This window comes from Ursus americanus, chromosome 16 (genome assembly GCF_024610735.1).
Source record: "Ursus americanus isolate L20-20 chromosome 16, mUrsAme1.1.p, whole genome shotgun sequence".
Taxonomy (NCBI): domain Eukaryota; kingdom Metazoa; phylum Chordata; class Mammalia; order Carnivora; family Ursidae; genus Ursus; species Ursus americanus.
This window is the reverse complement of record NC_142142.1, coordinates 8,595,750-8,620,032: the sequence shown is the minus strand read 5'-3', so window position 1 is coordinate 8,620,032 and position 24,283 is coordinate 8,595,750. Positions and strand designations below refer to the sequence as shown.

Below are 24,283 nucleotides of genomic sequence, written 5' to 3'. Positions count from 1 at the left end.
TTAAGAGCAGAGAATGACACAAGGTAAGTCCCAAGTACTTGCGAGGTTTAATGAATAATTGGATTCTATATTAAGAGAGATTCCCTCTGAAATTTGTTTGCCCTTAAAAAAAGGGGGAAGAAAACCCTTGAGACGAAATTTTGTATTATTTGTAAGCATTTGACTTGAGAGACAATTTTGTTGTGTTTTTGATTAGCAGAAAAGCCATTTTCTTAAAGCTGTTTCAATGGGCTGAATGCTCTGGTGGTTAGAATGTGACATTTTGCAGATGAGCATATCATTTACAGGCAGGCACAAGAGGTGGCTATTGAGGTTTTGCATGAAAAGATCTTTCTGTTAACTGTGGAAACGTTTTTGATATTGAGATCCTCTTGGCAGATCCTAGAAATCAGAGTTCTCCTCCATTTCACCTTTTAAATTGAAGCATTTTCTGAGATGAAATGATACATACAGAACTGTAAAATGTGGAAATCTGATGTGCAGTTTGATTACATTTGGCAGAAAACAGCTACTGTAAAAACTGGCCTTCCTTTTGTATCAGCATAGTGAGAGAATTAAGAAAAAACCCACTAAAACTGAATTTTCTTAAATTTGTTTGGTAAGAAGTTAATGTGATATTAAGCTGTTGGATTCCAGTAAAAGGTTTCTTTTTATTTACCCATTAATTCATTCATCTTGACTAGTCAACAGATATTTAGTGAGCACTCTGCTTTATACCAGGCCCTTTTCTAGAAATTTAGTAGTGAATAAAACAGATATGCTCCCTTGACCTCATGGTGCTTCAAATGTAGCAGGAAGGAAAGAATCGGGCAAGCAAATTACAGCTGCAATGAGTATTTATAACAGAAGTTCAGAGAGCTCTGGGATCATAAAATGGCCTGTAGCCATGCCTAACCTGGCTTTCTGAGATTCTTCATAAGAACTGTGTAGACACAATTGAGAAGTGGGTCCAGAATGATAAAATCCCTGCCATGTTTTCCCTCAGATTCTGTGCTCCAACCTTTCAGAACTGCTTGATATTCTCTGTGCCTTGCTCTCTCATGGCATAAATCTTATGAATGCCCTTTCCTTCCCCTTCCCCTTCTCCTTCTGTAGACTTCCCGTCATCCTTCAAAACAGATCAAATGACACATTCTTTTGAAATCTTCAGTATTTCTCCTCCAATTAAATAGGATTAGGTTTGGCTATGACATTCTAAAATAACAGGGGTTTGGAAATATAGGGTTTTATTCTCTCATATAAAAGAAGTACAGAGGTAGGTAGTCCAGGCCTGACCTGGTTTTTCCATGAAATCATCAAGGATTTGGGCTCTTTCTACAATCTTTGATCTGAGACTTCCTTTCGCAAGGTTACTTAATGGAAAGAGCTGATGAGTTCCAATCATCATGTCCTAATTCTAGATAGCAAGAAGGAGGAGTAAGGGGGAAAAGCAGGACACCTCTGCCGGATATTACTGTTCCCCTTAAGTAGCCTTTAACAGAAGACCTACACAATATTTCAGTTATATCTTATTGAGCAAAACTAATCGCATAGCCACACCTAATTACAAGATGGGCTGGGAATTAGACTCCTTTAACTGAGTGTTTTGCCACCTAGTGGTAGTTGTGCTGTTCCTTCCCTGGCTACCACCCTTCAGTCAGTTGTTCAAATTTTCAGCACTCAGTATAATAACAGTACCATATTGCTGTTAATTGTCAATTTCCATGTCTCTTTCTTTCTTTCTTTCTTTCTTTCTTTCTTTCTTTCTTTCTTTCTTTCTTTCTTTTTTAAGATTTTTTAAATTTAGTTATGAGATAGAGACAGCCAGCGAGAGAGGGAACAAGCAGGGGGAGTGGGAGAGGAAGAAGCAGGCTCACATCAAAGGAGCCTGATGTGGGGCTCGATCCCATAACACCGGGATCACGCCCTGAGCCGAAGGCAGACGCTTAACCGCTGTGCCACCCAGGCGTCCCCCGCATGTCTCTTTCTTTCTGAGTAAATACCACAGGGGTAGAAATTGTGTCCTGTTATCTCTGAATCTGTAACACTTTGCACAAAGCCTGGCCCAGAGGTATTTTCATGTGTATAAGATGAAGGTGTTGAACTAAATGACAATTACTTTTAGCTTATAAAAGATCTGTAATTCTTGAATCACTAATTCATATTTTTAAACATCTTTATTAAGGTATAATTTACATATGATTAATTTCACCCTTAAATTAGGTGTACAAATTCAGTGCTTTATAGTAAATTTACAGAATTGTGCAACTATCACCAAAATCCAGGCATAGACCATTTTTATTACCGCAAAGAGGTCTCTTGCTCCTGTGTGCTCTCCATCCCCATTCCTACTCCAAGTCCCAGGTGACCAAATATCTACTGTCTGCCTCTATAAATTTGCCTTTTCTGAACATTTCATGTAAATAAAATCATACAGTGTGTGGTCTGTTGCTCTAGCTGCTTTTACTTGGCATAATATTTTCAAGGCTAATTCATGTTGTGATATGCATCATTCATTTGTTCCTTTCTATTGTTGATATTGTTGAAATTTTTATTAAATTTTAGAAGTTATTTTGTTTTGGGGATTAAATATGTATCTTAATTTATTACAAATGATTGTATTCATTATAATCTACTTTATGTGCAGTCTATTTCAGATGCAAACTAAATTAATTTCAGTAACGTACAGAAACTTGGTTCCAGTATAATTCCATTCCCCCTCTCCTGCACTTGGGCTCTTGTGTTTTTTGTTTTTAATTTCATTTATTTATTTGGAGAGAGACAGAGGAGGGGGAAGGGCAGAGAGAGAGGGAGAGGGAATCTTGAGCAGACTCTGTATTGAGCATGGAGCCAGACATGGGGCTAGATGCCACAACCCTGAGATCATGGCCTGAGCCCAAACCAGGAGTCAGATGCTTAACCAGCTGAGCCATCCAGGCGCCCCTGGGCTCTTGTTTTTATATAAATTAAATATTTATATATTATATGCCCAATAATACGGTTTTAGAGTTATTGTTTTATATAGCTGTCTTTTAAATCTATTAAGAGAAAAAGAGAAAAATATTTATACTTCTATATTCACCTACATAATCACCTTTATTGGTGGTCTTTATTTCTTCAGATGGATTTGAATTACTCTCTAGTACGATTTCCTTTCAGCCTGATAGCTTTAGGTATCCCCCCCCCCCCCCGGTATTTCCTTAGTATTTTTTGAAAGGCGGGTACTGCCACTGAATTATCTCAGTCATTATTTATGTGGGAATGTCTTTATTTTTGCCTTCAGTTTTGAATGATAACTTTTGCTGGGGTTATAAATTTTTTGGTTTTTCTTTTCTTTTTTTTTAGTAAAGTTGACATACAGTGTTACATTCGTTTTAAGTATACAGCTTAGTGATGTGATAAGTTTATACATCATGCTGTGTTCACAAGTATAGCTACCATCTGTCCGGTTACATTGCTATGGCAATATCACTGACTATATTCCTTATGCTCTACTTTTTTTTTTTTTTAAAGATTTTATTTATTTATTTGACTGAGATAGAGACAGCCAGCGAGAGAGGGAACACAAGCAGGGGGAGTGGGAGAGGAAGAAACAGGCTCATAGCAGAGGAGCCTGATGTGGGACTCGATCCCATAACGCCGGGATCACGCCCTGAGCCGAAGGCAGATGCTTAACCGCTGTGCCACCCAGGCGCCCCTATGCTCTACTTTTTATTCCCGTGACTTACTCATTCCATAACTGGAGGCTTGTATCTCCCTCTGCTCTTCACCCTTTTGCCCCAACCCCCACCCCCTCCCCTCTGGCAACCAATCAATTCTCTGTATTTATAGTTCTGATTCTGCTTTTTGTTTGTTTATTCATTTTTTATGGATTCCATTTATGAATGGAATCATATGGTATTTGCCTTTCTCAGTCTGATTTATTTCACTTAGCATAATACCCTCCAGGTCCATCCATGTTGTTTCAAATGTCATGATCTCATCCTTTTTTATGGCTATGTAATGTTCCGTTGTTTATATTCCATTGTTTGTGTGTGTGTGTGTATACACACACACACACACACACACACACATACACACATACGTACATACATATACGTTTTCCTTGTGCATTTGTCTATGGAAGGACACTTAGGTTGCTTCCATGTCTTGACTATTGTAAATAATGCTGCAGTAAACATAGGGGTGCATATATCTTTTTGAGTTTGTGTTTTCATTTTTCCTGGGTAAATACCCAGGAGTAGAATTATTGGATCATATGGCATTTCTTTTTTTTTTTTTTTTAAAGATTTTATTTATTTATTCGACAGAGATAGAGACAGCCAGCGAGAGAGGGAACACAAGCAGGGGGAGTGGGAGAGGAAGAAGCAGGCTCATAGCGGAGGAGCCTGATGTGGGGCTCGATCCCGGAACGCCGGGATCACGCCCTGAGCCGAAGGTAGACACCTAACCGCTGTGCCACCCAGGTGCCCCTGGATCATATGGCATTTCTAATTTGAGTTTTTGAGGAACCTCTAATACTGTTTTCCACAGTGGCTGTACCAATTTACATTTCCACCATCAGTGCACAGGGCTTCCTTTTCCTCCACATTCTTACTTTGTTGTTTCTTATCTTCTTGATTTTAGCTATTCTAACAGGCACGAGATGATCTCTCATTGTGGTTTTGATTTGCATTTTCCTGATGATGAGCGATGTTGAGCATCTTTTCATATGTCTGCTGGTCATCTGTATGTCTTTTTTGGAAAAATGTCTGTTGAGGTCCTCTGCCCATCTTTTAATCAGATTGGTTTTTTTGTTGTGGTGGTGGTTTTTTGAGGTGGTTTTTGTTTTGTTTTGATGTTGTTATGTAAATTCTTTATATATTTTGGATATCAGTGCCTTATCAGATATATCATTTGCAACTATCTTCTTCCATTCAGTAGGTTGTCATTTTGTTTTGTTGATGGTTTCCTTCACTGTGCAAAAGCTTTTTATTTTGTTGTAGTCCCAGTATTTTTGCTTTTGTTTCCCTTGCCTTAGGAGACATATCTAGAAAAATGTTGCTATGGCTGATGTTAGAGAAATTGTTACCTTTGTTCTCTTCTAGGATTTTTTATGGTTTCAGGTCTCATGCTTAGGTCTTTAATCCGTTTTGAGTTTATTTTTGTGTATGGTGTAAGAAAGTGGTTCAGTTTCATTCTTTTACATGTAGCTGTCCAGTTTTCCCAGCGCCATTTATTGGAAAGACTGTCTTTCTCCCATTGTGTATTCTTGCCTTTTTTGTCATAGATTAATTGACCATATAAATGTGGGTTTATTGCTGGGGTCTCTATTCTGTTCCATTAATCTGTGTGTCTTTTTTTCATGCCAATGCCATACTGTTTTGATTACTGAAGCTTTGTAGTATATCTTGAAATCTGGAATTGTGATACCTCCAGCTTTGTTCTTTCTCAGGATGGCTTTGGCTGTTCAGGCTCTTGTGTGGTTCCAAGGGGATTATGAATCTTGATTAACGTATTTGCTTTTTTTCTTTTACCGCATTTTATATATCTTTCCTCTGCCTCCTACCTCCCATTATTTCTGATGAGAAGTGAGCTGTTAATCTTATTGTTCCCTTTTATCTGATAAATTGTTTTCTCTTGCCACTTTCAAAAACTTCTGGGGGTGCCTGGGTGGCTCAGTTGTTCAGCATCTGCCTTCGGCTCAGGTCCTGGGATCCAGCCCCACATCAGGCTCCTTGCTCTGGCAGGAGGCCTGCTTCTCCTTTTCCCACTCCCCCTGCTTGTATTCCCTCTCTTGCTGTGTCTCTTAAAACAAAAACAACTTCTCTTTGGCTTTCTGTAATTTTTACTATGATGTATACAGGTATGGATATTTTTTGTGTTCATACAACTTGGGGTTCATCATCTATTTTAGATACGTAGTTTATTGTTTGTTTTTAAAATCAAATTTGGGAAGCTTTTGGCCATTATGTCTTCAAATATTTTTTCTGCTCATATTTTTCTTTCCTCTTTCTGGAACTCCCATTACTTATATGTTGGTTTGATTGATAGTTTCCCACAGGTCACTCACTCAGTTTTCTTTTCATTTTTCAGATTACATAATCTATATTGATCTGTCTTTGAGTTTGATGATGTTTTTCTTCTGCCAGTTCAGATTTGTTGTTGAGTCCCTCTTGAATGTTCATTTCAGATTACAGTTTCCATTTGTTATTTTTGTTTTTATAATTTCTGTATGTTGATATTCTCTATTTCAATTATCATCATACTTTCATTTAATTCCTTAAATATGGTTTCCTTTGGTTCTTTTTAACATTATTTATAATACCTGTTTCAAAATATTTCTCTGCTGATTCCAACATCTGGGCCCCCTTGAGTTAGTATTTATAATTGTCTTTTATTTCCTGGTAAATGGGGCACTCTTCACCGTGTCTTTGCATGACTCATGATTTTTTGTTTGTTGAAAACTACATGTTTTAGATAATATATTGTGGCAACTCTTGATTCAGATTCTTCTCCCATGGAGGTTGGATATTGTTGCTGGGTAGTTTTGTTTATTCTAAACTATTTGTTTATTCATAGACTATTCTATGGTGTCTGTCTTTTTGCAGTGTGTGACTACTGATGTCTTTTTTAAAAAACCATGAATATTTAATTATTTAACATGAAAGTAGTTTATTCTGGTCATGTTTTAAAAATTATTGTTTTAATTTTTAAACCTGGCTTCTTAAAACTCCCCCTTGGGTCAACATAGATTAGTGGTCAATGATTGGCTTAAACCCTAGGCCAGGAAATCTTCTACCCTTTGCTAATGGATCTGTTTGTCATTTGGAGAATGCATTCAGAGTTCGGTCAATTTACAATTCTGCTCCAGTCTTTACTTTCAGTGTGTTCAAGGCCTTACATTCACATAGAGTCAGTAGATAGCTAGGACCCTCTCTAGTTTCTCCTTAGCAATTGTGAAGTCTTACCACCAGGGATCCCAGTATTCCCTTTTAAATTTCTTGTTTATCTACTCTGTTGTCTGCCCTAACTAGTATTCTGACCTTAGTCTAGCTAACAGTGGTGGCCTTCCTGGATTGTTTACTATTGTTCCCCAGATTGTCCCTCTTGTTGTTTTTGACAGAGATGCTGGGCAATATCCAGAGCTGATTTTGTATGCTCGGCTTCAAATGAAATCAGCCCATTCTGGCACCAGTTGTCCTCTTGGCCTGACCAGCCTGCCCTGATGGAATTACTCCCAGGGAGCTAGGGGTTGGGGACAAGGGCAGACCTAGGTTAAAATGCTGTAGATTCTCGCTGTTCTTAGTATGGTTCAGTAATTTTTCTTTTTCTTTTTTCTCTTTTCTCTTTTCTTTTCTTTTCTTTTCTATTTTTTAAAGTAGGCTCCACACCCAGTGTGGAGCCCCGTGTGGGGCTTGAACTCATGACCCTGAGATCAAGACCTGAGCTGAGATCATGAGTCAGATGCTTAACTAACTGAGCCCCGGTTCAGTAATTTTTCTTAAGTAAACATTTCTCAATTTGATGTATGCCTTTGGTTAATTTTCAGAGGCCTGAATTGGTTGGTTTTGACCATTTGATCCAGTTTTATGGTTGCTTTTTGGGGAAAGGGTTTGCTAAGCAGTTTAAACATTCCAGAACTTTAAGAATTCCCCAGCTAGACCATAACCTCCTTTGGGCAGACACCATCTTTCTCTTTTTTGTACAATATCCATCCAATGTGAATTAAATGTTTGAGCTTTCATTTCTTTATCTGTCAAATGAAATTAATAATCCTTTCATTGCTTACCTCAAAGGATCAAGTGAAATAGTGGTTAAAAATTTTGTGAAGTATAAACACTTCGTAAATGGTAAAATTCTTTGAAAAGTTTAAAGTAGTTTGCAAGCTACAACACTAATTCTTAACACTGCAACGTGTTGTGCATATAATACTTCCAAGTATTCATCCTGAATACGTGGGCTTTTTTTTTTTTCCTGGTCATTTTATGCTCATAGGTTATGCTGTTGGTCGAAAGAAGTAGGTCACGTGTTTTTTGAGGGCAGCAGCCGGCCACTTGCAGAACAGTCTGTGAATGAAAGCTAGTTCCACCAGGGGGAAAGTTTTTAGGACCTCTGTTTTCTCTCTTGCGTGTCGTTCCACTGCCTGGCTCACCATTTCTGGTTCTGCAGTTAGAGAGGTGAGCTCTCAGTGGAGGCCTCTGTGGATATTGGAAATAAATACTGGAGAGATGTGGAGCCAAGTAGTTCACTGGGATATGCCAAGAAGTGCCAAACACTTTGAAGCTTTTTTTTGAAGTTGTTTTTGGGAAGCGTGAAGGATGGTTTATCCTTCATTCAACTACTATGTATTTAGTGTCTGTTATGTGGGAAGTAATATTCTGGGTACTGGGGATTCAAGACAAAAGGAATCCCTGGGGCGCCTGGGTGGCAGAGCAGTTGAGCGTCTGCCTTCGGCTCAGGGCGTGATCCCGGTGATCTGGGATCGAGCCCCACATCAGGCTCTTCCGCTATGAGCCTGCTTCTTCCTCTCCCACTCCCCCCGCTTGTGTTCCCTCTCTCGCTGGCTGTCTCTGTCTCTGTCAAATAAATAAATAAAATCTTAAAAAAAAAAAAAAGGAATCCTTGCTCTAATGGGGGAGATAATAAATAAATAGACAAGAAAATATATCATGTAGTGATAGGTGTCAGTAGGAAAAGTAAAGTAGGTTGAGGGGACGTGGTATAACACCACTTGGAGAAACTATTTTAGGTAGGTTGGTTAAGTTAATAAGGAAGTCATTTCACATAAGGTGACATTTGAGCAGAGACCTGAACGAAGTGAGGGGGAGTATGCATTTGAATATCTGCGGGAAGGGCATTCCGGGTGTGGAGAAGAGCAAGTGCAGAGATCCTGAGATACAAGCATGCATGGTATGTTCATTGTGATTGGAGCGGAGAAAGCAAAGGGATGGTGGTAGGAGTTGCAGTCAGAAATGTGGGCATGTGAGATCAGGTCATATAAGACCTTGTAGACTTTTATAAGGACTTTGGATTTTATTCTGAATAAAATGGGAAGCTATTGCAGAATTGCGTTTGCTGGCACAAGAAATGTAGACTTGCTGTGGTTCAGCCCCAGGAAGCAGGGAGATGGCTAGGCAGGATATGCACAGAGGGCACTTATCTTATTTAAGGAGTGAAATCAGATTGGATGCGTAGTATATGGCAGCTGAGATTGTAGAAGTCAGGCAGACAGTGCTTTTATTCTCTTGTAACTGACTATGTGTGCCCAGCAGGGACCCAGCAGATAGATATGAACTGCCTCCGTGGTGGGATCTGTCAGGGTCCAAGCACAGCACAAGGGACTCTGAGTTAGAGGAAAGGGTTCAGCGTCTGCCATTCCAGAGGAGAATCTAGTGCTGGGTTTGGGAGACTGGGAAATTCACCTAGCACAGTGGCAGTAGCTTGGGTGTTGGAATCAGACAGACCTGGCTATGAAACTAACTTTTCTCAATTCTTAGTAATGAGACTTTGGGTAGTTCACTTTCTTTCTCTGGACTTAAGTTTATTTGCCTATAAATACATTGAAAATAATTCCTGTTTTGCAAGATCACTGTAACCTTATAAGACTTTCAGGGATTTAATAAGGTAGGTCCCTAGCACAGTACCTGTCACATGGTAAGTGTTCAGTAAATAGTAGCTGCTTGTAATAGGGCTAATATTTATAATAGTGGTAATGGTTAACTCCTGCAGAATGCTCATTGTGTGTCAGTGGTTGTAAGCAGAATTCTTAGGTATCTCAAATTTAAGTCCAAATCCAAATTTCTGTTTTTTACTCCAAAACATGCTCCTTTCATAGTTTTCATCCCAGTAAGTGGTTTTTTTATTATTCCAGTTTCTCAAGTTAGCTTTGGAGTCATCCTTAATGTCCTTCTTCTCATACTCCATATACAATACATTAGTAATTTTTGCCAGCCTAATCTTCAGAATATATCCAAAATAGGATTACTTTCCACCACCACTGTCACCACTGCTGCCACCCTATTTGAAGCCACGATAATCTTTCATCTGGATCATTTCAAATAGCATCCTAACTGATCTCCCTTCTTCTCGAACTCTTGCCTTCCTGCCATCTGATCCCAGCTCAACAGTCAAAGTAATCTTAAAATGAAGTCAAATCATGTCCCTTTTTTGCTCAAAATACTCTAGTGGCTTCTTATCTCATTTCAGATAAAAAACAAAGTCCCTATACTGGCCTCAAAGCTCGGCATGATTAGGCCCGCATTACCTGTCTGGTCTCACTATCTACTTTTTTTCTTTCACTGCTTTCCAGCTAAACTGGCCTCCGTGCTATTTCTCAAACATGGTTCCACTTCAGGGCATTTGCATTTGCTGTTTCCTCTACTTGGACAGTTTCCTGTCAGTTGTGTGGTTTGCTTCTTCAACTTACTCATTGCTTAGATATCACTCAGTGACACTTTCTCTAGCCGTTTAAAAAACTGCACTCTCTCCCCTTAGCACTCCCTGTCCACCACCCTCAGTGGATTTCTCTATTGCATTTACCACTATCTGATATAGGATATATTTTACTTTTTAGAAAATTTTGTCTCTCCCCGCAACTCACATGCAGGTAGGAATATTTGTTGTTCTTGTTCACTGCTGTTCCTCTGTCAAGCTTATGTGGGACAAATGGCATTTGGGAAAGACAGTCGCAGGCAATGTCTTCAAATTGTTTGGGCTTCAAAATCTACTTGGGAGCATTAAATACATAGATTCCTGAGCCCCATCCCAGATAGAGCATAGAGAATATTGTATACCCTGTGAAGGAGTTTGGATTTTATTCCCAAAGCCTTTGAAGAGAGTGACCCATCCAACCTGTGTTTTAATAAAGAATATCAGGGATGAGGTGGACAGGGTTAAATTTTGGAAAAAGAGACCTCTTGGGACTGTTGTAATAGTTTAGACAAGAGATGATAAAACTTAAAACAAGGACAACAGCAATGAGAAAGGTACGGTTCTTTGGGAGTTGGTGATTGATCAGGTGTGAAAGAGTGGGAGGAATTTAGGATGATGTCCAGGTTTTCTCTTAGGTGCTAGGTGGATGGATTGTCAGTAACTCTGAGACAGGCAATACAGGATGGAAGAATGGCCTTGGGGAAGGATGGTGAGTTTACTTTTGGGTATGGTGGGTTTGAATTGCTTATGGAGTGATGAGGAAGAAATGTTCAGGAAGTAGGGGGGGTGTGGGTATGGATATGTGGTGGAGTGTTATACTAATCATTGTGAGAAAGATATGGATTTGGAAGTTATTACGTTTCATGTATCACGAACTAATCTAGGCAACTGCTAATCTACCTTTTGTCTCTATAGGTTTACCTGTTCTGAACATTTCATATAAATGGACTCACATAAAATGTGGCCCTTTGTGACTGACTTCTTTCACTTAATATAATGTTTTCAAGGTTTATTCATGTTGTATCATATATCAGTGCTTCATTTCTTTTTATTGCCGAATATTTCATTGTATGGATATGCCACATTCCATTTATCCATTCACCGGTTGAACATTTGTTTCCTTCTTTTGACTTATGAATAATGCTGCTATGAACATTCACGTGGACATACATTTTCAGTTCTCTGTGGTATATGCCTAGGAGTGGAATTGTTGGATCATACCGTAACTCTGTGTTTCACTATTTGAGGAACTGTCAGATTTTTTTCTAAAGTGGCTGTATCATTTTACATTCCCACCAGCATTGTATGAGGGTTCCTTCTCCACATCCTTGCCAACACTATTTGTTATCTTTTTGATTACAGCAATTTAGTGTATGTGAAATGTCATTTGGTTTTTGATTTGCATCTTTTCATATGCTTATTGGCCATTTATATAACTTCTTTGAAGAAATGTGTGTTCAGATCCTTTGCCCATTTTTTAATTGGGTCAGTGGCCTTTTTATTATTGAGTTAAGATAAGAGTTCTTTATATATTTTAAATACAAATCCCCTATCCTATACCTTTGACCCTTGAACAACACAGGTTTGAACTGTGTGGGTCCACTTACATACGGATTTTTTGCAGTACAGTACTGTAAATGTATTTTCTCTTCCTTATTATTTTCTTAATATTTTCTTTTCCTAGCTCTCTTTGTCATAAGAATACAATATGTAATACATAATATAAAATATGTGTTAATCGAATGTTTATGTTATTGGTGGGGCTTCCAGTCAACAGAAAGTTCTTGGTAGCTAGATTTTTGGGGAGTCAAAAGTTATATGCAGATTTTGGAAAGCAGACGGGTTCAGTGCCCTTGACCCCTGCATTGTTCAAGGGTCAGCTGTTAATGATTTGCAAATTTCTCTCATTCTATGGGTTGTCTTTCACTTTCTTAATGGTGTCCTTTAAAGCACAAAAGTTTTTAGTTTTGATGAATTCAGACTATTTTTTTCCCTTTGGTTGTTTGTGCTATTGGTATCATATTTAAGAAACTATTGCCAAATCCAAGGTTACAAAGGTTTATGCCTGTATTTTCTTCTTTCCTGTATGAGTTTTATATTTTCAGCTCTTTCATTTAGGTCTTTGATACATTTGGGGTGCTAGTCTTGACCCTGCCTTTACTTGCTTTGTGACCTTGGACTGTTCATTTGCCTTTTCTCAGCCTCACTTTTTTCATCTGTAAAGTGAAAGTTGATATGTGTGTGTATATACGGAACAACAGAAAACGGATCAGTGGTTGTCACGGGCTGGGAATCAGTGGGAGAGTATTGACTACAAAGGTGAGAGAATTTTTGGGGGTGGTGAAAATGCTTTATATCTTGTGGGGGAGTGCTTATATGACTGTACATTTTTCATGGCTCATAGAACTGTATACCTGAAAGGGGTAAGTTTCACTATATGTAAATTATACTTCAATAAATCTGTCTTTAAAAAAACCAAATCTTACAACTCTACAAAGTATGTGATATTCCTTTCCATTTTGGGGCTAGAGGAAACTGAAGTTCAGAAGGGTCAGTGGACTTGCCTGTGGTCCCACATTTGGTATGTGGCGGTTCGAGGATTTGAACCTAAATCTGCCTGATCATAGAGTTCGTGATCTTCCTACTCATTTTTAGCCTGTCCTTCAAATTATTAAGTGTGTGGATTCTCTTATAGAAGGTTGACCTTCCCTTGAAAGCCAGGAGCCCTCTCTTCCTGTGAGCAGCTTCTCCAGACGTGGCTGTCACATTCTTAATCTAAAATTTGAGCCCCTGGCAGATCTCATTCCCGTCAGTCATTAGTTGGGTTTGGAATTGATACTGTTGTGGAGTGCTGCCCAGGCACGATCTCCTTTTGAGGCTGTGGCCCTCATTTTGGAGCAGCAGGAGACCAGTTCCAAAGCTGATGCATTTCTTTGGTTATGAAAAGCAATTTCATACCTTGCCCAATCAGCAACACAAGCTACCTTCTCAGTAGGAGAGTGACCAGGCGTTGATAGGGCCAGTGTACTGCTTAGCACTTCAGCAGTCTTGCTTACCGCAGCTTATTTAGCAGAGAAGTAGCTGGGCAGAAGAGAGATCCAAGGCAGGGAAAGCGTACAAGTAGTCTTCTGTGTTGTTGTTGCTGTCACATCATCACTGTCATCATTTACCTCTGCATGCCACCTGACAGTTTGCAATGTATTTTTGACATTCTGAGATCTCTTGTAATTCTCCAGGTACCTTTTAGGAGAGCGCTTATATTTAGAGAGAAAGTGTTACTTGCTGTATTCTTGGATAACTGTGGCTGCAAGGGAATTTTCTCCTTAAGGTGTGCTGAAATATATATCTCCCGTTAACTTTCATCCTCAAGTTTTTCTGGTTTCAGTTTGTCAACTGGTGATAATTTAGTCTGTTGCCCTGGGGTGATTTGCCAGGGCTGCCCATTGGGTACATTTCAGGAAGTTCTAGCCTCTGAAATTGACCAGTGGCATTTCCTTTTTTGTCTCTTTGACTGCCCTACCTTCCTCTCCTTGGGAACCTATTTTTACTCCACCTTTCCTTCCAGAACCCTGGAGAGACTTAATTAATTGCAGAGCAATTGTCATCAAGCCAGCTGTTCACTGCCTATCTTGACATTTGACTTGTTTCCTATCCTGAGGTGCTACAAGAGAAGTTAATGACCTAAAAAATTGCCCATCCATCATGTGAGCCTAGTTAGGAGGGAATTGTTTGATTTTTATGAAGTGTAAATAATATATTTGTAGAGACAAGTTTTTTAAACATGTTGGCCTATATGTCAGAGATGGTTCTCTAAACAAGATGGGACAAATTGGCTGGCTAATAGAGTTTAATGACAGATTTTTCCATTAATCAGAATGGAGAATGTACTTCATTAAGGTAATTAACAGAGCACTTGTGCAGGTGACACTGCACACAAATTTCCAAGTTTATTTCTTTCCATTGAATAAATTTTGGAAGAGATCTTGGCTGTGTTTCTTTGTTTGCATTAAAGTGATCAGTGGCAATAAATTTCTATTTTTTTCCAAATCTGCTGGTAACTGGTATCTTGTCCTCTGCAGGTACAAAGGATTGGTGAGACACTTGCTGCTCTTCCTAACTGTGTGTGCTCATTGTTTGGCTCTTGGGCTCCCCTGGTGAGCAGTAGAAGCGCATCCTTTCCTAGCTCCTGGACTAGCATCCTTAGAATGAGAAAGTACCTCAGAGAGCCTAAACTAATTGACTTTACATCAGGACATTGGCGTCCAGTGAGGCAAAGTGGCTTGGCCAGTGTCACACGGTATACTAGTGGCAGAGTCATCTGTGGGTTAGTGGGTCTGGGTCTGAACTGAAAGGCAAAAGGCCTGGGTTGACATTAGGCAAGTTGTATCACCTCTCTGCTTCTCAGTATCTTCATCTATATAATGAGCAAAGTGTATAACATAGAGCCGATTATAAACAAATGGCTTTTTGTTTAGTCCTCTTTCTGCTGTACCATGTTGTTCTCTGTGAGTATAAATTGAAGATTACAGAGGGGAAGCTGATGTCCGGGAAAATGAGCAATCAGTAATCGGTGTTGTTTTCTTTGTTTCTCTGTAGGATCCTCAGTCTTCCACAATGAACCCTGTGTATAGCCCCGTGCAGCCTGGGGCTCCTTACGGCAACCCTAAGAACATGGCCTACACAGGTGAGTGATGTGAGAACAGTTCTCATTTGGAAAAATGGTGGTTAAGGACATTACCAGATAACTTGCTGAATGACTTTTGGTGTACTTTACCAGAGCCAAGCTTTACCAGAGCCTCCAAAAGCTCTGGTAAAATTTGGCAACTTATGGAAGAGAGATATGTCTGGAGTCCAGTTCTTACAACCAAGCATTATTGAACTGTCAACTAGGGGAAAGGAAGGGAGGTAACATTTATTTGTTGAGTACCTACCATGGGCCTGGCCCTGTGATACACACTTTCACAGATGTTTAATTTTAATCTTAAAGCGGTTCTTCATGGTACAGCTTCTTATCACCATTTCACAGTTGAGAAAACCATAGTCATAGTAAGAGACCATGAAACAAAAACAAAAATAGATATTTGAATCCAGGTCTGCTGATTCTGAAGACTGATCTTTTTCCTGAACTGCATACCAAGCTTTTCCTACTTCTCTGGTTTTGTGTATGTTGTCTGTCTGGAATGCCATTTTCCCCTGACAACTTCAACTTATTCTTTAAGAACTCAGCTCTGAGCTCAGACAGCATTCTTCCAGGAAGCATTCTCTCCCTTACTTGGCCTTAGACAAATTTTTTAACCTTCCAGAGCCTTGGTGTTCCCATTATAAAATGAGGGCAATAGTATTTTCTTTTCTTCCTCCCTTCCCCTTCCCTTCCTTCCCACTTATTCATTATTCTAGGTTTTTTTCTAATTGAAGTGTAGTTGACATACAATATTAGTTTCAGCTGTAAAACATACTGATTCAGCAAGTCTGTATGTTGTGCTACGCTCACCCCAAGTGTACCCACCACCTGTCACCATACAACACTCTTACAGTATCATTGACTATCCCTATGCCATCCCTTTTATCCCTTTTATTCATTTTGTATCTGGAAGCCTGTATCTCCCACTCCTCTTCACCTGTTTTGCATCCCCCCACCAAACTCCCCTCTGGCAACCATCAGTTGGTTCTCTGTATGTATAGGTCTGTTTCTGCTTTTGTTTATTCATTTTGTTTATTTTTTTAGATTCCATTAAAGTGAAAGCATGCAGTATTTGTCTTTCTCTGTCTGACTTATTTCATTTAGTGTAATATTCTCTAGGTCCATCCATGTTGTCACAAATGATAAGATCTTATTCCGTATTATGATGAGTAATATTCTGTTTGTACACACACACATTTACACACACCCATCTTTTTTACCCATTCATCTGTCAGGAGACGTTTGGGTTACTTCTATAATTTGGCTATTGGAAAAAATGCTGCAACAAACATAGGGATGCATATATCTTTTCAAATTAGTGTTTTCATTTTCTTTGAGTAAATACACAGCAGTGGAATTATTGGGTCATATGGTATTTTTGTTTTTAATTTTTTGAGGATCCTCCATACTGTTTTCCACAGTGTTTACCAATTTACATTCTCATCAACAGTGCACAAGGGATCCTTTTTCTCCAGATCCTTACCGACACTTGTTTCTTGTGTTTTTTATTTTAGCGTGTAGTGATATCTCATTATGGTTTTGATTTGCATTTCCCTGATGATGAGTGATGTTGAACATCTTTTCATTTGTGTGTTTGCCATTTTTATGTCTTCTTTAGAAAAATGTCTGTTCAGATCTTCTGCCTATTTTTAATTGTATTATTTGGTCTTTTGGGTGTTGAGTTGTGTAAGTTCTGTATATATTTTGGACAGATCCTCTGCCCATTTTTAATTGGATTATTTAGATTTTTTGGTGTTGTCTAAGTTCTTTATTTATTTTGGGTATTAATCCGTTATTGGATGTATCATTTGCAGATATCTTCTCCCATTCAGTAGATCACCTTTCCATTTTGTTGATGGTTTCCTTCACTGTGCAAAAACTTTTTATTTTGATGTAGTCCCAATAGTTTATTTTTGCTTTTGTCTGCCTTGCCTTAAGAGATATATCTTAGGGGGCGCCTGGGTGGCACAGCGGTTAAGCGTCTGCCTTCGGCCCAGGGCGTGATACCAGTGCTCTGGGATCGAGCCCCACATCAGGCTCCTCCGCTAGGAGCCTGCTTCTTCCTCTCCCACTCTCCCCCTGCTTGTGTTCCCTCTCTCGCTGGCTGTCTCTATCTCTGTCGAATAAATAAAAAAAAAAAAAAGAGAGAGAGAGAGACGTATCTTAGGAGACACTGCAATGGCCAGTGTCAAAGAGATTACTATCTATATTTTCTTTTAAGAATTTTATGGTTTCAGGTCTCATGCTTAGGACTTTAATTCATTTTGAGTTTGTTTATGGTGTAAGAAGGTGGGCCAGGTTTATTCTTTTGCATGCAGCTGTCCAGCGTTCCCAGTGCCATTTATTAAAGAGACTGTCTTTTCCCCTTTATATATTCTTGCCTCCTTTGTCATAGATTAATTGACCATGCAAATACATAAACGTGGGTTTATTTCTGGACACACTATTCTGTTCCGTTGATCTATGTGTGTACTTTTGTGTCAGTGTCAGACTGTTCAGATTTACGGCTGCTATCAGGATTAAAGGAGGTGTAGTGTAAGGCACTGAGCACGAATATCTGGCACAAAGTAAATGCTTAAAAATGTTATTATTTACAAATAAATAAAGTTGGGTAAAATATGGTAATAGAAGTAAATGAGAAAATGTGTTTAGGTTGTCTAGCCTGGTGTTTAGCATATCATGGGCCTTCAAAAATACAGTATTCCAAGGTGAAGGTAACAGTACGAATAAACACATGGGGAAGTAGAAAAGGTATGGTCAGGGTACAGTCAATACTTGAGATTAGCTGGAGTAAAGAGTAGAAAAGGGGAAAGGGGCACCCGGATGGCTCAGTCGGAAGAGCATGTGACTCTTGATCTCAGGGTCAAGCCCCATGCTGGGTGTGGAGATTACTTAAAAAATAAAATCTTGGTGAGCCGGGGTTGAGCTCCAGACTCTTAGTTTCGGCTCAGATCGTGATCTTGGGGTCGAGAGACTGAGCCCCACATCAGGCTCCGTGCTAGGCGCAAAGTCTACTTGGATTCTCACACCCTCTCCCTCTGCCCCCACCTCCCCCCTACCCCGTGCTTGCTCATGTACATGTTTTCTTTCTCTCTCAAATAAATCTTTTTAAAAAATAAATAATAAAATCTTTATTTAAAGAGAAAAGAAAGAAAAGGGTGAAAGTGGGAAAATGATGCTCAAAAAGTAGATGAATAATGGTCTTGATGGCAGGGTTGGAGGTGGGGGGTAGAGAGTTTTGCCCCAGAAGAGAGCCAATGGCAGTGAATGGAACGGACTGGTTCCTTCTTATAACTTTGAACTTTACTGTGTATTCTGTATAACTTCCTAGACTGAAACTGGAGGGATCTCAGAGAACTCTTGCTCTGTTAGCTCTGTACTTTGTTCTGTAAGAACACTAGAGTGGTGCTTCAGAGATTCCTCAAGTATGTGATCTGATTTTTTAAAAATATTTAGAACTTTTTTTTTATAAAGAACTATTTTTATAAATATTTAAAAATATATAGAACTATTTTTATAAACCTAAGATGAACAGTGTGTTAACTTAAGCTTCTAAGAATACATGTTAATTTTAAAGAAATACCAAAAGTTGCAGCTACTTATGTTTTTGTAAATCAGGATTTTCTCAATGCTCGGCAACTTAAATAACATTCAGAAATCTGTTGAAGGTTGAGCCTGATAGGACTATAGCTGTTATCACTAACTTTCAGTTTCATGTTTGTGTTTATCACAACAGCCTTATTATCCCTATTTAGCCTTAATAGTAAATATTTTGAAATTTCTGTTTGAAAATATTTACTATAAACTAAAATTGCTGTATGTTTATTTATTTATTTGTTTAAGATTTTATTTATTTGACAGATAACGACAGAGGGAACACAAGCAGGGGGAGTGGGAGAGGGAGAAGCAGGCTTCCCGCTGAGCAGGGAGCCCTGCGTGGGGCTGGATCCCAGGACCCTGGGATCATGACCTGAGGGGAAGGCAGACGCTTACTGACTGAGCCACCCAGGCACCCCTGTTGTATGTTTCTTCTAATAAAATTAATTCCATTAACCAGGGCCCACTGAGCAGTAGCTGCCCTTTTTCTTCCCTGTTTAGTGTCTCAGCAACCTAAGTCCCTTTGGCAGAGAGGACTGAGCTGCTCTGGCAGACAGAGCCCAGGGGAATCCTGTGGGTTTCCTGTGATCCTGGCTGCCTTCATTCTCACTGAATTGCTAAAGTTGAAAAAGAAGAAAACAGTTGCATTTATCTCTGAATTGCTAAAGTTGAAAAAGAAGAAAAGAAAATAGTTGCATTTATCTATTGATTTGCTCAAAAAAGATTAGGCAATGTGATATATTAGAAAGGAAATGGCCCTTGTTTCTGCTTGGCACATGGTAGAACTTGGTAAATGTGTTTGATTGAATGAACAACAACCAGATTCAAATCCCAGTTCTGTTAGATAATAGCTAGGTGACTTTGAACAAGCTGCTTAACCTCCCTAAATTTAAAGGTCTTTTATAAACTGGGATAATATTACTTATTCCATACGATAGTTGTGAAAATTGAGATAATTAGTACTCCTCCTGAGGGAGAGAGGGAAGATTGTCTTTCTTTCTATTAAGTCTGAAACTATATTTTAAGTTCATTTCTCTGCTGAAGATTCTAGGACCACATAGGAAGAATAAACTCCACACAAGTAGAATAAATTCAGATTTCACACAAGCCAAAGCTTCAAATTCTTAAGGAAACTTTCTTTTTTAATCTAAGCTTCCTGTTGTCTCTGTACTTTTGAGTCAATTTTTTTTTTAACTGGCAATATGACTCCTCTAAAGTCCAAGCTTTATGGAGGACAATTTGAGTTCTAACTCATGACCTCTCCAGGGCCCAAAGCCTCATCTCCCACCCCCAGTAGCTATAAAAAGCAAGCCCTTTAATTGCCCAGACCAAAAAACCTTCCCACAACAGTTCAACATAGACTATGAGAGTTCCTGATTTTTTAGTTTCCTCATCAGTTTTTCACCCCTGGGTATTTCTTTTTCTTTCTTTCTTTCTTTCTTTTTTTTTTTTTTTTTTAAAGATTTTATTTATTTATTCGACAGAGATAGAGACAGCCAGCGAGAGAGTGAACACAAGCAGGGGGAGTGGGAGAGGAAGAAGCAGGCTCATAGCAGAAGAGCCTGATGTGGGGCTCGATCCCATAATGCCGGGATCACGCCCTGAGCCGAAGGCAGACGCTTAACCGCTGTGCCACCCAGGCGCCCCTTCTTTTTCTTTCTTAAAATCTGAACTCTGCCTATGTTTGTTATATAACATGAAATGTTTGTTATACTTTATCCAGCTTTTCCAGGTGTTATGTGGTAGGCAGATTTTCAGGTTATCTTCTCCTCCATACTGCTGGAAATAGAAGACCCAAGTAAGATAATTTGTAAACAAATGCCAAATATAATGCATTAAAACAAACATTTGTTATTATTGTTAGTAACATAATGGTTATGTTAAAGAGTATTATCATTTGGCAAGCCCATGCTCAGTACTTTTAATATATTAATTATAATCTTACCATAAACCCCATAGTACTCGTCTTTTACTGTTAAATTGGTAGTTTAATTTAGGTTGTAAGACTTAGCCAGTGTATATGGCTCCTGAAAGATGAGGGAAAGACTTGAACTCAGGTCTTTGTGATTTCAAAGTGTATATGCTTCCTTATAGTAAGCTGATCTGTTTTAAAATACGTACTCCTTTCACTGTTTCCATTGATAAGCTAGGTGAGAGGGTTGTTTTTCAGTCTCAGGAGTTCTAGGACTAGGGAGCCTCACCTTTAAGGGGCTAGAAGTCTTCTCCTGGTCAGCAGTTTGGGGTAGGCAAGTGGAGTGTAGTAGGAGGAAGAGTGGGAGGTCAAGTCCATTGTGGCTTCAGAGGTAATGGGGTAGTGGCCACAAGGAACAGAGAGGTTGGGAAAACTCCTGATTTGAAATTCTCTGTGAAATCTGAGAGAGAAATAAAACATAACTTCACAATTAATGATTCTGACACAGTTTTAATGTGTGGGTCTTCTCCTCACACCACGCAGTTCTGCAGTACCAGCTGGATGTCCTATAGTTCAACTCAATTCTGATATATCTACCTGGCAATAGCATCAGATTCCACAGGTGGAGGGCTCAATCCCACCAGACTGTCCTCACTTCTGATGCTAATTGCAAGTCCAGGTTGTTTGCCTGTGCTTCTGACGGATAGCCTGTAAATCAGAGGTTCCCACAACCACTGCCTTGGGCTCAATTAATCTTCTAGAACAGCTCCAGAACACAGGAAACCAGTTTACTTACTAGATTACTGGCTTATTATAAAAGGATGTAATTCAGGAATAGGTAGATGGAAGACATGCATAGGGCAAGGAATGTAGAAACAGGCATGGAGCTTCCATGCCTGCTGCAGAGGGTGCTGTTCTCCCTGCACCTCCCTGAGTTCACCAGCCTGGAAGCTCTCCAAACCTTGTCCTTTTTGGCTTAGGCACGACTGATCAAACCACTGGCCACGGGCAGTTGATTCAACCTGCAGCCGCTCTTCCCATAGGTCAGGGATTGGATGGGACTGTAAGTTCCAACTTTCCAATCACGTGGTTAGTTCCCCTGGCAACCAACACCCATTGCTTTGCAGAAGTCATCTCATTAACATAAACTCAGGTGTGGTTGGAAGGAGTTTAATCAAGACATCTTTATGGCTCTTATCACTTAGAAAATTCCAAGGGTTTGGGGGTTCCAAGAATGAAGACGAAGACCAAATGTATACTTCCTATTATTAATCATAGTATCATAGCAATACAGTGTATTCCAGTGAACAGCTATCTTATAGCCAGTTGACAGTATTGTCTCTTCTCCTTTTTAAAGTTCCTTTACTAAGTGCTTACTATGTGCCAAAAACTGAGCTCAGTGTTTTACAGGCAATATTTTTATACTTGTAACAGTCCTATGAAGTGGTTATAATTAGCTCCTTATGCATCTTGGAAAGGAGAATTTAGAGAATATAATATGTTCATATACTTTAAAACACTTAAAGTATAGATAGTGTTATCGACTGAATGTTTGTGTCCCCCCAAATTCATATGTTGGAGGTCTAATACCCAATGTGATGGTATTTGGAGATGGGGCCTTTCTGAGATAATTAGGTTGAGTTGAGGTCATGAGGATGGGGCCCTCATGATGGCATTAGTGCCGTGATATGAAGAGGAAGAGACACCAGAGCTCTCTGTCTGCCACGTAAGGACACAGCAAGGGGGCTGCCATTAGCAAGGCAGGAAAAGAACCCTCACTAGAACCCAACTGGGCTGTCATACTTCCATCCTCCAGACAGGGAGAAATAAATGTCTGTTGTTTAAGCCGCTCAGTTTGTGGTATTTTTTTACGGCAGGCTTAGCTGGTTAATAAAGGTAGTAAGTACAGTGAACACTTGGAGACCATTTACATGGATTTACTGTGGCAAGGGGCTCTGTACAGAATGGGGCATTTCTTTTTCTGAAAGGCCTCAGAAACATTTCTCTGCCAGAAGTTGGCAATGTAGACAAGACCTAAATATTCTCCACACTTCTTTTTTTCTTTTCTTAAAATGTTCTGATGGTGAGAGCATCCAAGCATCACCAGAGATCTAGAATAGGTGCTGAAAAGAAGACGTTTTGGAGTCCATCAGATCTGGGGTGGAGTCTCGGCTATGCCTCTAATTAGCTGTAGGACCTTGGGCAAGTTACTTACTCTTCTCAATCTCAGTTTCCTCAACTCTAAAATGGGGTAATGATCTATTCGGATGGTTGGTTCACAGGTCCATGAAAATGTTTATGAAGTCTCAGGCGCCATGCTGGGGTTATAGTTGGTGCTCAGTTAACAGTTGTTACAATGCACAGCAATAAGTATATCTCTACTAGGGAAAGCGTGTGGGGTAAAGTTAGTTATTTAGATTCTGCCACTTAAAAACTCTGTGATGTCAGATAAGTTATTAAACTTTTCAGAACTTAGTATATCATCTGGAAAAAAAAAAAGGAAAGAAAGAAAAAGAATTGGGAATTTATTCTTCCCAAGACAGCTGAGAGTAATAAATGTAACAGGGCCAGCCATTGACCTGCAGTGAAGTTTCCAAAACCCAACTAGAAAGAATTCTGAACAGATGAACCTCTTAAAGTATCCCATCATTTTATAGGTGAGAAGATGGAGAAGTGTTCTTGCAGTAAGTGTTGGAGCTGGGTCTCCCTATTGCGGGTCTGTGTATTTATTGGCTCTCTACCACAGAGTAACAACCAAGGTTTCATCCCTGAAAATTTCCTTGTCTCCATCCTCTCCTGGCTACCGCTCAGTCCTCTGCTGGCCCATACCAGCTCATGTGCTCTCCCCCACTCTTGTGCTGGGCCCTAAAGGAATTTCCTGCTTTCATCCAGCAGCAAATATCTGTTGAAATACTTCAAATACCCTAACAAAACACATGACCCTCAAGGTTGGAAAATTAGGAAATTGATATGTTCAAAAACTTCACTATCATATTCAGGTTTTTTTCTAGAATACTTTTTTTGCTTAAAAACAATTTAAGAATCATATTTGTATTTGACACAGTTTTTCAGCTAGGAGACCTTGATAATTAAGCTGACAGCCTGCAGGTACAATGAATAGTCTGATATATTAGTGAGATTAAAAAAGAATATCTTTCTCTGCAATGACCCACGCCCTGTACTCTTCACCCTCCTTTGTGAGGATCAGCTGAAAAAGTTTTTAAGACTGACTAGTTTGTTCTTTGCAAAGAACTTTTGTGGGGGCTTTTTCCTCATATTTCTTTCTCTTTTCTTTTCTTTTCTTTTTTTTTTCTTTTCAGATTTTTTATTTATTTGACAGAAAGAGAGAGAACAAGCAGAGGGAGCAGCAGGCAGAGGGAGAAGCCGGCTCCCCACTGAGCAGGGAGCCCAATGCAGGACTCAATCCCAGGACCCTGGGATCATGACCTGAGCCGAAGGCAGCTGCTTAGCCAACTGAGCCACCCAGGCGCCCCTCCTTATGTTTATTTCTTATAACAAGTTTAGGGAGGTAGCGCCTGTTTTCCAGATGGAACGACTAGGGATCAGCTTTCCTGAGGTCACACTGTTTAGCAGAGCTGAAACCCCAGATTTTGTGCATTACAAAGCAAGAGCTTTTACTGCTCTAGCCTACTTGGCTATATCTTGGACACCATAGTGACTAGGATCTTAGATGAGCCTGG

At 39.5% G+C, this 24,283-nt stretch overlaps 1 protein-coding gene across 4 annotated transcripts in view; it reads left to right on the top strand.

The window, feature by feature from the left end:
• Positions 1-24,283, top strand: part of FAM168A (family with sequence similarity 168 member A) — a 176,539-nt gene that overhangs the window by 101,332 nt on the left and 50,924 nt on the right. For 3 of the 4 annotated variants that reach the window (XM_045816298.2, XM_045816301.2, XM_045816299.2), the window contains exon 2: positions 14,989-15,076. In XM_045816298.2, coding sequence (XP_045672254.1) covers positions 15,007-15,076 — 70 coding nt within the window. In that variant the 5' untranslated portion in view covers positions 14,989-15,006. Of the gene's footprint in view, positions 1-14,527; positions 14,547-14,988; positions 15,077-24,283 lie in introns of those variants that run through there. The other variant, XM_045816300.2, reaches the window with a different exon arrangement.